The sequence below is a fragment of the Dendrobates tinctorius genome, unplaced genomic scaffold (genome assembly GCF_039654945.1).
Source record: "Dendrobates tinctorius isolate UK_male_01 unplaced genomic scaffold, ASM3965494v1 ptg000004l, whole genome shotgun sequence".
Lineage (NCBI taxonomy): Eukaryota > Metazoa > Chordata > Amphibia > Anura > Dendrobatidae > Dendrobates > Dendrobates tinctorius.
The window spans coordinates 13989316-14005163 of NW_027361672.1; the positions used below are offsets into that span (position 1 = coordinate 13989316).

Below are 15848 nucleotides of genomic sequence, written 5' to 3' on the forward strand. Positions count from 1 at the left end.
GAATTTAAAATTCAGGTGATCCAGTACATCTGGGGGGATGTTCAATGGGAGGGCCTCAGTTTTTGACATGTTCAACTTATACCCCGATAAATCGCCATATTTTTTAAGATCATCCATCAGATTAGGCAAGGTAACATGGGGATTAGTCAGTGTTAAAAGATCATTGTCAGCAAATAAGGAGATCTTAGACAACTTATCCCGAACCTCTATCCCTGAAATGTTCAGATTTTGCCTGATCATAGCTGCTAGCGGCTCAATGCATAACGCATAAAAAGGGGTGATAGAGGGCAACCCTGATGGGTCCCATTTGGATATTTTTAATGGGGAAAACGTATGGAAGGGGAGCTTGATTGAGGCAATGGGAGCTACAATGCTCCCAGTACTCTTATAGCTGCTAGGAAGAGGCCCGAAAAGCCAAAGACCTTTAAGGTTTCAAACATGAAGGACCAATTAAGGTGATCAAATGCCTTTTCCACATCTAGACTCAATATCAGAGACTGTAGTTGATTTTTGTTAGCTACATAAATTAAGTCTATCGCCCTTCTAGTGTTCTCCCCCCTGCCGGTTAAGGACAAAACCCACCTGATCCTTGTTGATAAGCTGAGGGAGCCAACAGTTCAACCTACTAGCCAACAAGCAAGTGAGTACCTGAAAATCAGACAGTGAGTACCTTAAAATCAACAGCGCTATTGGCTGGTAGTTCGAACACTCCAGAGGGTCCTTCCCCACCTTTGGGACAAGAACCAAGTAGGAATGAGCCAATGTTTCTGCATGGGGGAGCCCTCCAAGGAAGAGTTAGAGATTGGCCATGTGGGGAGAGAGCTCTTCTGCAAAGGTTTTGTAGTGCAAGTATGTCAGCCCATCAGGATCTGGAGACTTGCCTTGAGGGGTGGTCAGCTAGTATATCGAGGATCTCCTCCCGCATCACACTCTGGTTAAGAGACTCCAAAGCTTCCAAGGGAAGAGTTGTGAGAGTTAGGCTTCAGAGAAATTGGCGCAGCAATCCCCTTCTATCAGATTTGTTTGGGTATATAGTATCTTGTAAGTTGTATAATTTGCTATAGAAACTATAGATCAAATCCGAAATTACAGCAGGGTCATAGTGGATCGTACCATCTGAACCCCTAAAGGCCTGAGGATGGGAATTTAGGGCTCTATTTCTTAACATCCTGGCCAAAAGAGTGTGGGCCTTGTTACCCTTTTCATAATACTTTTTGTTTAGAGTAGCGGAGTTTTGTGATCCTACGTGATGTTATATCTTTCAATTTATCTCTAAATGCCACAACTCTATTCAAGGCCCCTACTGATGGCGAGGCTACCAACAAACACTCCTCAGCTGCCAATTGAAAAGTCAATTTATCATATTCCGCTCAAACGTTTCTTTTTAATCTAGAACTTTCCTTTATGCAGTACCCCCTCATAAATGCCTTATGAGCTTCCCATGACACTGCCGGAGAAGAAACCAAACCCTCATTCAGAAGGAAAAAGAGATGATTCAGCAGGGTCCTCCGAATTGTCGGGTCCTTAAATAAAAACTTGTTCAACCGCCAGTGACCTTTCCTGAAAATCGGATGAGAAGACTTAAGGTCCAAAATCACAGGAGCATGATCAGAGCAAGTAATGTGACCCATATCTGCCTTCGCCAACATCCTGACAATTGGAGTATTCACAAAAAATGTATTCTAGAGCGGGTGCAATGGGGGGGGGAGAGTAAAAAGAGAAAGCTCTGTCCCTGGGGTGGTCTATTCTCCCTAAGTCAAACAGAGAATTACCTCTGATTTAACTGAATTCTGAATTCTCATTAAATTGATCAAATTTTGTGAAGGGGGTTTAACATTAATAGAGAATGTATCAAATTGTTCTGAGAAAGGGACGTTAAAGTCTCCCCACAACAACAAAGCAGCTAGCAGAAGTTTTTGGATTAGGGAAAGTACTTTTCTCCAAAATTTGATCTGTCCCGAATTTGTAGCATATAGATTGCATAGGATGATGGGATTGCCTCTCAAAGAGGCCTCCAAAATGATGTATCGACCCCCAGAGTCTAAGGCTGAATTCACACGTTGCACTTTTTTCGCGTTTCCACGGCGGTTTTAACCGCTCGATTTTGCCACGAAAACGCGAAAAATAAGCATTCCATGCATTCCTATGGGATTCCGCAATGCTGTGCTAATGCTGCGGTTTTTACCGCGGCGGAATCGCTTCGCGGTAAAAACCGCAGCATGCTCATTAATTTGCGGAATCGTGGAGATCCCGCACCCATAGGAATGCATTGTTCCGCTTACTTCCCGCATGTGGCTGTGCACACCATGCGAAAAGTAAGCAGAACATTTGCGGATGGTACCCACGGTCCGGAGGAGAGGAGACTGTCCTCCAGGCTTTGGGTACCATATCCCTGTAAAAAATAGAATTTAAAATAAAACATATTGTTGTTATTACCTTCCGACGTCCCGCGCAGCCTTCCCGCCTCTCTCCACGCTCTCGTTCCCAGTAATCCTTTGCGAAAATGCCCGCGATGGCGTCTATTCTCGCGGGATCACGAAGTCTCGCGGTCATTCGCGCGACGTCATCGCGAATAACCGCGAGACGTCGCAATCCCGCGAGAACGTACGTCATCGCGGGCATTTTCGCAAAGGATTACTGGGAACGGCTGCGCGGGACGTTGGAAGGTAAGAATAACACCATTTTTTATTTATTTATTTATTTTTTTACATTTTATCTTTTACTACTGATGCTGCATAGGCGGCCTCAGTTGTAAAAAGTTGGTCACACTTGTCAGACACTATGTTTGATGAGTGTGACCAACCTGTCAATCAGTTCTCCAAGCGATGCTACAGCTCGCTTGGAAAATGCTAGCATTTTGCAAGCTAATTACGCTTGCAAAATGCTAGTTTTTTCGCAGGAAAATCGCGGGAATTTAAAATGTGATTTTCCCGCAGAATGGATTTCCGGAATTCTCGCGGTAATTTCCGCGAGAGTTCCGGTACGTGTGAACTTAGCCTAAATGTGCCTTTTGAACCTGCAGAGGACAACCTGAAGAGATCAAGATAGCTACTCCTCCTCTCTGTCGCATTTGGAGAGCCTCTGATGTACCTAATCAGTGAAAATCCCCCACAAGTGACACCATTTTGGAAACGATCCCTCAGGAAAGTGATCTAGATGTGTGGTGAGTACACTGAATCCTCATGTGCTTCACAGAAGTTTATAACGTTGAGCTGTAATCATGAAAAAAAAATATTTTCCACACAAATGTTTTCTTTCAGCACAAAATATTGCATTTTCATAAAGGTAACAGGAAAAATTGCACCATACAATTTGTTGTGCAATTTCTCCTAAATACGCCGATACCTCAAATGAGGGAGAAAACCACTGTTTGGGCTTAACGCAGAGCTCGGAAGGGAAGGAGTGCCATTTGACTTTTTGAATGCAAAATTTGCTGGTACAATTGGTGGACATAATGTCGCGTTTGAAAAGCCCAGATGTGCCTAAACAGTGTAAACCCCCCACAAGTGAACCCATTTTGGAAACTATAACCCTCAAGGAATGTATTGAGATGTGTGGTAAGCACCTTTGAACCCCCAAGTTCTTCACAGAAATTTATAACGTTGAGCCATGAAAAATACCAAAAAATGTTTTTTACCCCAAGTTATTAATTTTTCAAAGGACTAATAGGAATTCTTTTTTACAACAAGCTGAGGTACATTTTTACCTGAGTGCGTCAAAACCCTACATGTAATCGGGTAATATTTTGCAGGCACAGTGCAAAGCTCAGAAGGCAAGGAGTGCCTGGTTTTACTGTTATAGTTTGCAGGTACCATGACCCACTGGGAGAGCCCATGACAGCAGAACCCTCCCATAAGTGACCACATTTTACACCTCTCAATTCATTTAGCTGTGCAGTGATCATAATGACACCACAGGTGTGTCGCAGAATTTTATTGAGCAGTGAAGAAAAAATAACTACCCATATTTTTACATTTTCACACAAGAATTGGGTAAAAATGGCAGCAAAATTTGTCCCACAATTTCTACTAAACGTGGCAATCCTCATGTGCCTATACAGTACTACTTAGCCATATGGAGAGACTCAGACGAAACGGGGCGCTATATGCCTCCTTGAGCTAGAAGAGTTTGTGGACTCCATTTACAGAGCCCCTAATTGCTAGAAGAGCAGATTTCCCCCTCAAGTGACCCCATTTTGTAAATTATACCCATTTAGGAATGTATCTACAGGTATAGCGCTGATTTTGATTCCATGGGTATTCTCCAGGAACAAGCAGCAATGAATGTTGCCAAGTGAAAATTGCCAACTGCAGCTGTAGTGACCAGTACATTGCAGTCACCAGTAAGTTATGCCTAGCCCGTGCTTCTGGAGGCGTGTACCCATTTTGTTAGGCGGGTTCTCATCGCTTCAGAAATGCCAAATGTGGACGCTATTATGTGGTTTAGGTATACTGTGAGGCTCAGAAGGGAGAGATGCATTTGGATTTGGGAGCACAGAATTTGCTGAATTTCTTTTGGCAGGAGCCATTTAGCTTTTCCAGAGGCTTTGTACTACCAGTAACATGGAAGCCTCCTATATTGCCATTAACAGACCTGAATGAGGACTTTTTTTTGTGGATTGAGTTGAAGCTTTTATTGGAAACATTTTACATAATGTTATATTTATCTAGTGCTATACACTGAGCACGTACTTTGGGGTTTCCATCTAAATCTCTGAGTGACGTGATTCAGATGAAACCCCCTAGGGATCCATTCACTATAATGAGGCATCACAGTTACTCTGGACTCCATAGCATCACTACATTTTGAGTTATAATTTTTCCATATTTTGGCCAACAGAGTCATGTTTGGGCTTTTTTTTTTTTGCAGTACGAGTTGAGGTTTTTTTGGTACCATTTTCGGGCACATGACATTTTTTGATAGTTTTCTATTCCGATTTTTGGAAGGCAGAATGAAAAAAAAACAGCAATTCAGAAATTTTTGTTTTGGGGAGGAATTTATGCCGTTCCGTGTGTGGTAAAATTGATAAGGCAGTTTTATGCTTCGTGTCAGTACGATAACAGCGATACCTCATTTATATCGTTTTCTTGTGTTTTGGCACTGTTACACAATAAAAACTTATAGAAAAAATAATTATTGTTGCATCCCTTTATTGTGAGAGCTATAACTTTTACTTTCTCTTTCCCCCATGATGGCACCACGGAGAGAGAAGGATCCGCCCTCAGGGACAGGAAACCTGCAGATGAAAAAGGCGGTACCTCTCTCCCACATTAGTTGGTTTCCTGTCCCTGACGGGGAACCTACAGCACATACCTGCAGTCGACGTGGGATGCCGGGGAACGAGCCAGTCCGGTGATAGGCAGCGGGGCTCCCTAACTCGGCTGGGTCGAGGCCTTGCGCAGGCTTCCCCCGTAGCACCACCACCGAGGTCGGCGGGCCTTGAGGGTGAGTGGCGGAGAGGCAGCGAAGATCCGTGGACGAAGCCTGCTGATCCCAGAAGAAAAGAAAAAAGGGGATTGCTGTCTCCTTTAAAAGAGTGACGGCGGTCACTCTAGGAGAGCCCCCTGCCGAGCGCCAGACCCAGAGCGGCCTGCGGAGGATGGCGGCGGCCACCGGGACCGCAAAAGGTACAGGGGTTGGGGCAGAACCTGGGAGCGGCCCAGAGGGGGTGGCGGCGGCCACCAGGAGCCGCAAGGTGTATGCCCGCAGGGCTTGCAGCGATGGGGGTGGCGGTGGCCACCGGGAGCCGCAAGGTATATGCCCGCAGGGCTTGCAGCGATGGGGGTGGCGGCGGTCACTGCAGGCTGCTGAACGCCGGTACTGGACGCGCGCAGCAGCTTTCTTAATGAGTCGCAATGCACTGCTGGGAGATCCCGCAGTGCGCATGCGCGGGCGTCACTTCCGGCGAGGGCTCACAGCAAGGAGGAGGTGCCAAATTATAAAAAAAAAAAGTATATATTAAAGCCCCACTAAAATTGGCGATCTCCAGACCTGCTATCCCAGGGACCAGTGTATCACCCACACATAAAAAACCTACACATGACAGCTTGGCTTTTGAGAGGGAACTCCTAGGCAATAGGGGCTTCTCATCAAACTTGGTAACCACGTTACTGCAAAGTAGAAAACCAGTAACCACTATGGCATATGGGAAAGTATGGAAAAAATTCATATCAATATCTGATTCTGACCCAACGGGGGAGATCCCAATAGGAAAAATTCTGGAATTCCTACAGAAGGGGTTGGAAAAGGGACTAGCTACAAGCACCCTGAAAGTACAGGTGGCGGCCTTAGGGGCTTTGTATAATCATGACTTAGCCGGGAATCGGTGAGTTAGGAGGTTCATGAGGGCAGCAAGTAGATCTAGGCCGATCCCCCTACGTACCACCCCCTCTTGGGATCTAAACCTAGTATTGAACGCACTAACCAAATCTCCCTTCGAACCCCTGGCGGAGGCTCCCATAAAAATATTATCCCTTAAGACCTGCCTCCTCGTAACCTTAACTTCCGCCCGCTGCATTAGTGATATACAAGCTTTGTCTGCCTACTCACCCTTCACGCAAGTTCTGGATGATAGGGTAGTTCTTAGAACCGACCCAGCATATCTCCCCAAGGTATCCTCACAGTTTCATAGGACCCAGGAAATCTCCTTACCCTCCTGTCCCAATCCCAAAAACAAAACAGAGGAGGTATGGCACACTTTAGACGTAAAAAGATGCCTTGTCCAGTATTTAACAACCACAAGGGAGCTTAGGAAGGATAGGGCTCTGTTTGTCTGTTTTCAGGGTCCTCGAAAGGGTCAAAAAGCATCAAAGGCCACACTGGCAAGGTGGATAAGAGAGGCCATCACCCAATCCTACTCCTCCTGCGGGGCGGCCATCCCGGAGGACGTAAGGGCCCATTCAACCAGGGCACTGGCATCATCTTGGGCGGAAAAGCCGGCGCTTCAATAGAACAGATATGTAGAGCTGCCACTTGGTCTTCCCCCTCTACATTTTTCAAACATTACCGTCTAGACTTGACCTCCTCTTCAGATCTCACCTTTGGGAAAAGGATTCTGGAAGCGGTGGTCCCTCCCTAGATGTACAATCTTTGTAATTCTCTCCGTGGTGCCGACATGGAGGAAAGAGAAAATCGTAGTTACTTACCGATAACGGTATTTCTCTGATCCCATGACGGCACCCGTACATCCCCTCCCCTTCACACACACAGGTGTGCACATTACAGTGAGTTAGTTAGCTTTAGTACTTAGCCACACGGTGCCTCTATTAAGCTTAAGTTGAGTAATTTGATTAATTTGGGATTTTTTATAACCATTTGAGTTGCAGCTGAAAGTTCTGTGTAATGCTCTGTAAACCAACTGATGTGGGAGAGAGGTACCGCCTTTTTCATCTGTAGGTTTCCTGTCCCTGAGGGCGGATCCCTCTCTCTCCGTGGTGCCGTCATGTGATCAGAGAAATACCGTTATCGGTAAGTAACTACGATTTTTTTCACTGATGGAGCTGTATGGCTGACAGCCCCTCTGTCTTAGTGTCTTGTGTCAGCTGTCAGAATCAGCTGACACCCGGCGGCGGTCGCCAGCACACCACACATGTTGTGAACACTATTAACCCCTTAACGACCAAGCCATTTTGTAGGTTAAAGACCAGGCCTTAATTTTACTCTTCGCCACGACAGCACCCACTGGAGGTATCGGATCCGCCCATTTGGAACAGGAAACCCTACAGGAAAGATAAAAGGGGCGGTCCGCCTTTCCTCCTCAGTTTTGGTTTCCTGTTCCAAATGGAGCAGGATCCTGCAGGATCTTACCTGGACCATGCATCCGCCTGTGCGGTCTCCTCGGGAACGGCAGGGGCTGCGGTCTGGAAGCAGCGTCGGGGGAGATTCCGTTTGACGGCTCCCCCCTCGTCTAGTGACATAGTGGTGATGACCGGGTCCGGGGAGGGCCGCCCGGTCTTACCAGGGAGCGGGCCGGTCCGGCATCCGGAGGCAGAACCCCCCCCCCATCGGTGGGGATACAGCGTGGGAGGTGAGGCCATGAGCGCGCGAACCGCGCGTGTGAGTAGCGGTGGCGCAGGAGCCGGCCGGCGCCCGACGCTCTTATACCCCGGAAGTAATGGTTGAACTTCCGGGGTAGGATGGCGATGACGTGGCGCATGCGCCCTGACACAGGGCGACTTCCGGGGGCACGACAGGAGTAAAGATAAAACAGCGCTGCAACGATGGAACCATGTCGTCCCCCGCAGAGTCGCAGACCCCAGCAGGGGATTCAGCTGGGGGCAACTCCACCAGGGACCGCAGCGCCAGGACAGAGACTGCCCGCAGGAGCGAGGCAGCAGAAACCCGATCCAGACCGTCTCAGCCATCCGACCCGGTATTAAGCTTCACTGGGTGAGTGTGCAAAGTATATACTCTACCTATTAAGCTAACCTCCTCCCCCTCCCCCCCCTCTCTTTACCTTTGACCTCCCACTTCAGTCAAAGAAGAAAGAAAAAACTAAACATAAAGAATGCGCATTATGTTCAGAGCCTCTCCCTGACTCCTACCCCAAAAAACTCTGCAAACAATGCATGAAAGAGACCAGGCAGGGGTCGACGATATCTTCTAAAGATATCCGAGCCATAATTAGGGAGGAAATACAAGCCATCAACCGCGCCAGCACTCCCTCAGAGTCCAGTCATAAGAAACAGGTCGTTGTTAGTTCAGAGTCAGAGGAAGAACAGGAGTTAAACTCAGGCTCCGCATTCACGTCTTCATCGTCATCCTCGGAGATGGAAGGACGCGCATGTTTTCCACTGGACAGCGTAGATAACCTAGTAAAAGCGGTTAGAAATACTATGGGGTGTGAAGAGGAAAGGGGAGCCCAAACCGCGCAGGACATTATGTTTGCGGGATTGGCAGAAAAAAAGAGGAGATCATTTCCGGTGATACCGGCAATTAAGGAACTCATCAAAAGAGAGTGGGAAAAACACGACCAGAGGGGTTTTCTCCCATCAGCCTCAAAACGGAAGTATCCGTTCACTGATGAGGACCTATTAAAATGGACTAAAATACCAAAGGTGGATGCCGTCATATCCTCCACTTCCAAACAGACCTCGATCCCGGTCGAGGACGCAGGATTGTTAGCAGACCCATTAGACCGAAAGGCAGAATCTTCGCTCAAAAGGTCCTGGGAATCCACCACCGGGGTATTCAAACCCGCAATAGCCAGCACATGTACTGCTAGATCAATGCTGGTATGGCTAGATCAATTAGACCAGCAGATTGAGCAAAGAGTGTCAAGGGAGAAACTGCGTGCAGCCATCCCGTTGACAAGAGGTGCAGCTGCCTTTATGGCAGACGCTTCAGCGGACACCTTAAGACTGGCAGCGAGGTCGGCAGCCCTGGTGAATAACGCCAGACGCGCGCTGTGGATAAAAAGCTGGAAAGGGGACGCACAATCAAAATCCAAAATTAGTGCAACCCCATGCGAGGGTGAGTTCCTCTTCGGGAAAGCCTTAGACGAAATTCTCGCCAAGGCAAAAGAGAGGAAAAAGGCCTTCAGTGATTCTCCCATTCCGTTTTATAGGAAAACCTTTAAGAGACGGCCATTCGGGAGAAGAAGACAATCGGACAGAACGAATAGATGGGCCACGAAAGACGAAAAGCAGAAGGGTACCATCTTCAGAGGGCCAACATATAGGAGAGATAAAAATTAAGAGTTTAGACCCACCAGTTGGGGGTAGATTAAAAAATTTTTTTACCAAATGGGAACAAATTACGTTAAGCCCATGGATTTTGAACATAATCAAGGAAGGAATAAAGATTGAATTCCTTCAGATCCCTTATGAGTTCTTTGTTATAACTCGCCTTAATTCCTCAGTCCAGCAAAAGGCTCTCGAAGACGAGATTCGAGTCCTACTAGCTAAAAAAGTTTTAGTTGACGTCCCTGAGGAACAACAGGGCAGAGGCTTTTACTCTCCCCTGTTTTTGGTTTCTAAACCAGATGGTACGTTTAGAACCATTATTAATTTAGAGAAGCTTAATTCATTTATAAAAAATTATAACTTCAAAATGGAATCAATTAGATCCACTATAAAGCTGCTTTTCCCAAATTGCGTAATGGCAGGGATTGATTTAAAAGATGCTTATTATCATCTCCCTATTCACAATAGATTCCAGAAATACCTAAGAGTCGCAGTGGAAGTCGAGGGCAGGATTCGTCATTTCCAATACGCGGCCATGCCCTTCGGGCTTTCCACGGCACCAAGAATATTTACCAAGGTGATGGCAGAAGTGATGGCCTACCTTCGCCAAAAGGACACACTGATCGTGCCATATTTAGACGACTTCCTAATAATTGGGAATTCAGTCAAACAATGTACTGAACGCGTGACTGACGCAATCTCCTCTTTTCAGAGCCTTGGCTGGATCATCAATATCCAAAAGTCCAGACTCGATCCACAATCTCTCCAGACATTTCTAGGATTTCAACTAGATTCCTTGACCCAGAGATGTCTACTACCTCAGGTAAAAATCACCCTCACAAAACAAAAAATACGAGCAGCTATAGATAGACCACGTGTGTCCTTGAGAGGAGCAATGTCACTATTAGGATCACTAAATTCTTGCACCCCGGCAGTCCGGTGGGCCCAGTACCATGTCCGTACGCTACAACACCAGATCCTCCAAGAGGATAAGCGACATAGTGGTCATTTACAGAACAAAATAACCCTGTCACAAGAAGTCTTGACTTCCCTAGAGTGGTGGTTAGATGATGACCTTTTATGTTCAGGAGTTCCATGGGTTATAGTTCCATCCTGTATCGTAACCACCGATGCCAGTCCCCAGGGCTGGGGAGCCCACATGGAGAATGGGTTTCATCAGGGAAGGTGGAGTGGAGAGGAATGCGAGTACTCATCTAATTTAAAAGAACTGACTGCAGTGTTCTATGCTCTATACAACTTCCTTCCGCAGCTCCAACAGAAGCATGTCAGGATCCTATCGGACAACACCACCACAGTGGCCTATATAAACAGACAAGGAGGAACTCGATCAGAGACTCTGATGTCTTCAGCGGCAAGAATTTTAAACTTAGCAGAAAACTATTTTTTGTCCCTCTCGGCCCTTCATATCAGAGGCGAGAGCAATCAAAAGGCAGACTTCCTAAGCCGACACACTCTACGACAAGGAGAGTGGTGCCTCAATCAGAAGGTCTTCAGGGACATAGTAGCCTTATGGGGACAACCCGAGGTGGACCTTTTCGCCACAAAGGAGAACAGGCAGATAAAAACATTTGCCTCCCTATCTCCGTCAGATCACCCAGACATACTAGACGCCTTTCTAGCTCCATGGAATTTCAACCTGGCGTATGCGTTCCCTCCATTGATCCTCCTACCTCAAGTAATTCGGAAGATCAGAGACGACAAAGCAAGGATAATCTTAATAGCACCGTTCTGGCCAAAAAGACCGTGGTTTTCGTGGCTGCAGATTATGTCAATAACAGATCCTTGGGTCCTTCCTTCGACTCCCAATCTACTCTCCCAAGGCCCCTTTTTCCACCCTCAAGTGCTCAGCTTGCACTTGACGGCGTGGAATTTGAGAGGCAGTTACTGAGGACAAGAGGATTCTCTGAGTCTTTAATTACTACACTAATACAAAGTAGAAAACAGTCCACAACCCAAATTTACACTAGAATATGGAAAAAATTTCTTCAATTCCATACAGTACCTTATACAGCAGAAGTTCCGATAATCCCAATCTTGGAATTTCTGCAGAAAGGGAAATACTTAGGCTTAGCAGTAAATACGCTAAGAGTACAAATATCGGCATTAGGAGCACTATATGGCCATAATATAGCAGGCAACAAGTGGATAACTCGATTCATTACAGCATGTGAACGAATAGCTCCAATCCACATACCCTCCGTCCCTACATGGGATCTAAATCTGGTCTTAAACGCCCTAACGGTAGACCCCTTTGAGCCGATCGACACAATACCCTTCAAATACTTAGCACTTAAAATGGCCCTCTTAGTAGCACTGACCTCAGCTAGAAGAGTGGGTGATATCCAGGCCTTGTCAATAGATCCACCTTTTTTCCAAGAATACCAAGACAGATTGGTATTAAAACCAGACCCTGCCTACCTGCCAAAAGTGGCAACAAAATACCATAGATCTCAGGAGATACTCCTCCCAACCTTCTATAAAAATCCCTCTACTCCGAAAGAGCAGAAGTTCCATACTCTGGACGTCAAAAGAACTGTCCTAAAATGTATTGAGAGGTCCCAACAGTTGGAGGCAGAGTAGGGCCCTATTTGTTTCATTTCAGGGCTGTAAGAAGGGGTATGGAGTCACGAAGAGCACCATTTCCCGGTGGATCAGAGAGGCCATTCGTTTAGCCTACTCCGCAAAAAACGAAGATCCTCCAGGGAACATCAGGGCGCATTCCACCAGGGCAGTGGCAACCTCTTGGGCGGAAAAGGGAGATGTTCCGATTGAAACTATATGTAAGGCGGCAGTTTGGTCATCCCCTTCTACCTTCTATAACCACTATAGACTCGATCTTTCATCAACCTCTGACTTAAGCTTTGGCAGGACTATCCTTGGCACGGTGGTCCCACCCAGGTGAAGGTCTCTGGAATCTCTCCAGTGGGTGCTGTCGTGGCGAAGAGTAAAAAGCCGGATTACTTACCGGTAATGCTCTTTTAATGAGTCCACGACAGCACCCGCTCACTTCCCCCCCTAAAGATATCAATAGTTAAAGTATATCAACCAAATAATGGATAAGAAAGATGTTAAAATAAGAGAACATTGCCTAATCCTTGGCGGTCCCTCTGGTACTCTGAAACGTAAAACTGAGGAGGAAAGGCGGACCGCCCCTTTTATCTTTCCTGTAGGGTTTCCTGTTCCAAATGGGCGGATCCGATACCTCCAGTGGGTGCTGTCGTGGACTCATTAAAAGAGCATTACCGGTAAGTAATCCGGCTTTTTGAAATCGGACCACTGTCACTTTATGTGGTTATAACTCTGGAACGCTTCAACGGATCCCGGTGATTCTGAGATTTTTTTTTCGTGACATATTGTACTTCATGTTAGTGGTAAAATTTCTTCGATATGACTTGCGTTTATTTATGAAAAAAAATGGAAATATGGCGAAAATTTTTAACATTTTGCAATTTTCAAAATTTTAATTTTTATGCCCTTAAGTCAGAGAGATATGTCACAAAAAATAGTTAATAAATAACATTACCCACATGTCTACTTTACATCAGCACAATTTTGGAACCAACATTTTTTTTTTTCTTAGAAAGTTATAAGAGTTAGAAGTTGACCAGCGATTTCTCATTTTTACAACAAAATTTACAAAACCATTTTTTTTAGGGACCACCTCATATTTGAAGTGAGTTTGGGGGTCAATATAACAGAAAATACCCAAAAGTGACACCATTCTAAAAACTGCACCCCTCAAGGTGTTCAAAACCACATTCAAGAAGTTTATTAACGTTTATGTACTTCAAAAGAATTGAAGCAATGTGGAAGGAAAAAATATAATTTAACTTTTTTTCCCAAAAATTTTTATTTGGATACTTTTTTTTATTTTGTCAAGGGTTTCAGGAGAAAATGAACCACAATATTTGTTGTGCAATTTCTCCTGAGTACACCGATACCCCATGTGTGGAGGAAGACCAATCTTTAGGCGCACGGCAGAGCTCAGAAGGGAAGGAGCATCATTTGAGATTTTGAATGTCAAACTGGCTGGAATCGAGAGCGGACGCCATGTCGCGTTTGGAGAGCCCCTGATGTACCTAAACAGTGAAAACCCCCCATAAGTGACCCCATTTTGGAAACTAGACCCCGTTAGGAACTTATCTAAATATGTGCTGAGAACTTTGAACCCCCAAGGGCTTCACAGAAGGTTGTAACATAGAGCCGTAAAATTAAAAAATCATATTTTTTCCACAAAAATGATCTTTTCACCCCCAAGTTTTATTTTTCCAATGGTAACAGTACCCCAACAGTTGTGGTGCAATTTGTCCTGAGTACACTGATACCCCATATGTGGGGGTAAATTACTATTTGGGTGCATGGCAGAGCTCGGAAGGGAACGAGTGCCATTTGACTTTTTGGCTGGAATTGAGATCGGACGCCATGTCGCATTTGGAGAGACCCTGATGTGCTTAAACAGTGGAAACCCCCCACAAGTGACCCCATTTTGGAAACTAGACCCCCCCAGGAGCTTATCTAGATGTGTGTTGAGCACTTTGAACCCCCAAGTGCTTTACAGAAGTTTATAACGTAGAGCCATGAAAATAAAATCTTTTTTTTCCACAAAAATTATCTTTTTGCCCACAAATTTTTATTTTCACAAGGGTAACAGGAGAAATAGGACCCCAAAAGTTGTGGTGCAATTTGTCCTGAGTACGCTGATACCCCATATGTGGGGTGGATCCACTGTTTGGGCACATGGCAGAGCTCAGAAGGGAAGGAGCACAGTTTTGGAATGCAGACCTTGATGGAATGTTCTACGGGCGTCATGTTGCGTTTGCAGAGCCCCTAATGTGCCAAAACAGTAGAAAACCCCCACAAGTTACCCCATTTTGGAAACTAGACCCCCCCCATGAAGCTTATCTAGATGTGTGGTGAGCACTCTGAACCCCCAAGTGCTTCACAGAAGTTTATAACGCAGAGCAGTGAAAATTAAAAAATCATATTTTTTTCCACAAAAATGATCTTCAATGAGCTATAATTTTTCCGTATTTCGGCCGACAGAGTCATGTGCTGGCTTGATTTTTGCGGGAAGAGCTTACGTTTTTATTGGTACCATTTTCGGGCACATAACGTTTTTTGATCGCTTTCTATTCTGATTTTTCTGTTCATTTTTTGAATGAACAAAAACCAGCAATTTAGGAATGCTTTTTTTTTTTTCCCCCCTCCGTTCCGCATGTGGTAAAATTAGTATGGCAGCTTTATTCTTCGGGTCACTACGATTACAGCGATACCTCATATCTTTTTTATGTTTTGGTGTTTTTTACACAATAAAAACGTTCATAGAAAAAATATTTTTGCATCACTTTATTCTGCGAGCTTTAACTTTTTTATTTTTTCGCTGATGATGCTGTATGGCGGCTCGTTTTTTGCGTGACAAGATGACGTTTTCAACGGTACCATGTTGATTTATTTTCGTGTTTTTTATCGTGTGTTATTGCACTTTTTCCAAGCGGTATGATACTGCTTGGAAAAAGTATAATTTGCTACTTTTTTGTGTTTTTTATGGCGTTCACTGAAGGGGTTAACTAGGGTGACAGTTTTATAGATGGGATTTTTACGGACGTGGCGATACCAAACGTGTATTTTTTTTTTTTTTTTTACATAAAAATGTGTAATTTGTAGGGGATTTTTTTTAGGAATTTTTTAATATTTTTTAATTTTTTTTAACATTTTTTAAAATGTTTTTTTTTTTTTTTTTTACCTTGTCCCTTTATGGGACTTTCACTTTTGCTTTCACTTTAGGTATAATACATTACAATGCCCCAGCATTATAATGCATTATACTTATGCTGAAAGCTGCTGACACACATGGTCTCACCAGCTCTCCGTAGGTAAATGACCCGGAGGTTGTCATGACACCTGACCTGAGGCAGAGGGAGCCCCCTACCCTCTGCCTCCCCCTCTGAACAGGGTGATTATGCTCGATCGCAGCAATGAGGGGTTTAACAGCCTGGGGCGGCGGGGCACCGCTCCTAGCTGTCAGTGAAGAAGCTCAACCACTGCAGCGCTGAGCTCCTGCACTGATCGGGCAAGGAGAAGCTCAAATTTCAGCTTCTCCTGCTCATCACTGCTGTGTTTGGTCTTTCAGATTGACTGACCAAT

The 15848-nt window shown here is 45.2% G+C and overlaps 1 protein-coding gene across 1 annotated transcript; it reads left to right on the forward strand.

Moving 5' to 3' along the window:
• Window positions 1-753: 753 nt before the first annotated feature.
• LOC141081201 (uncharacterized) lies at window positions 754-13333 on the forward strand. The gene is made up of 3 exons (XM_073566087.1): window positions 754-849; window positions 9499-10506; window positions 10954-13333. Exons 1-3 carry the CDS (start codon window positions 754-756, stop codon window positions 11590-11592), a joined length of 1743 nt encoding a protein of 580 aa, XP_073422188.1. The 3' UTR covers window positions 11593-13333.
• Window positions 13334-15848: the final 2515 nt, after the last annotated feature.

Coding starts and splice junctions, on each gene's coding strand:
- LOC141081201 (XM_073566087.1), top strand. CDS start 754: ATGAGCCAATGTTTCTGCATGGGGGAGCCCTCCAAGGAAGAGTTAGAG. Junction 850..9,498: donor GCAAAGGTTTTGTAGTGCAA/GTATGTCAGCCC, acceptor GGAAAGCCTTAG/ACGAAATTCTCGCCAAGGCA. Junction 10,507..10,953: donor AGAGATGTCTACTACCTCAG/GTAAAAATCACC, acceptor TTCCTTCCGCAG/CTCCAACAGAAGCATGTCAG.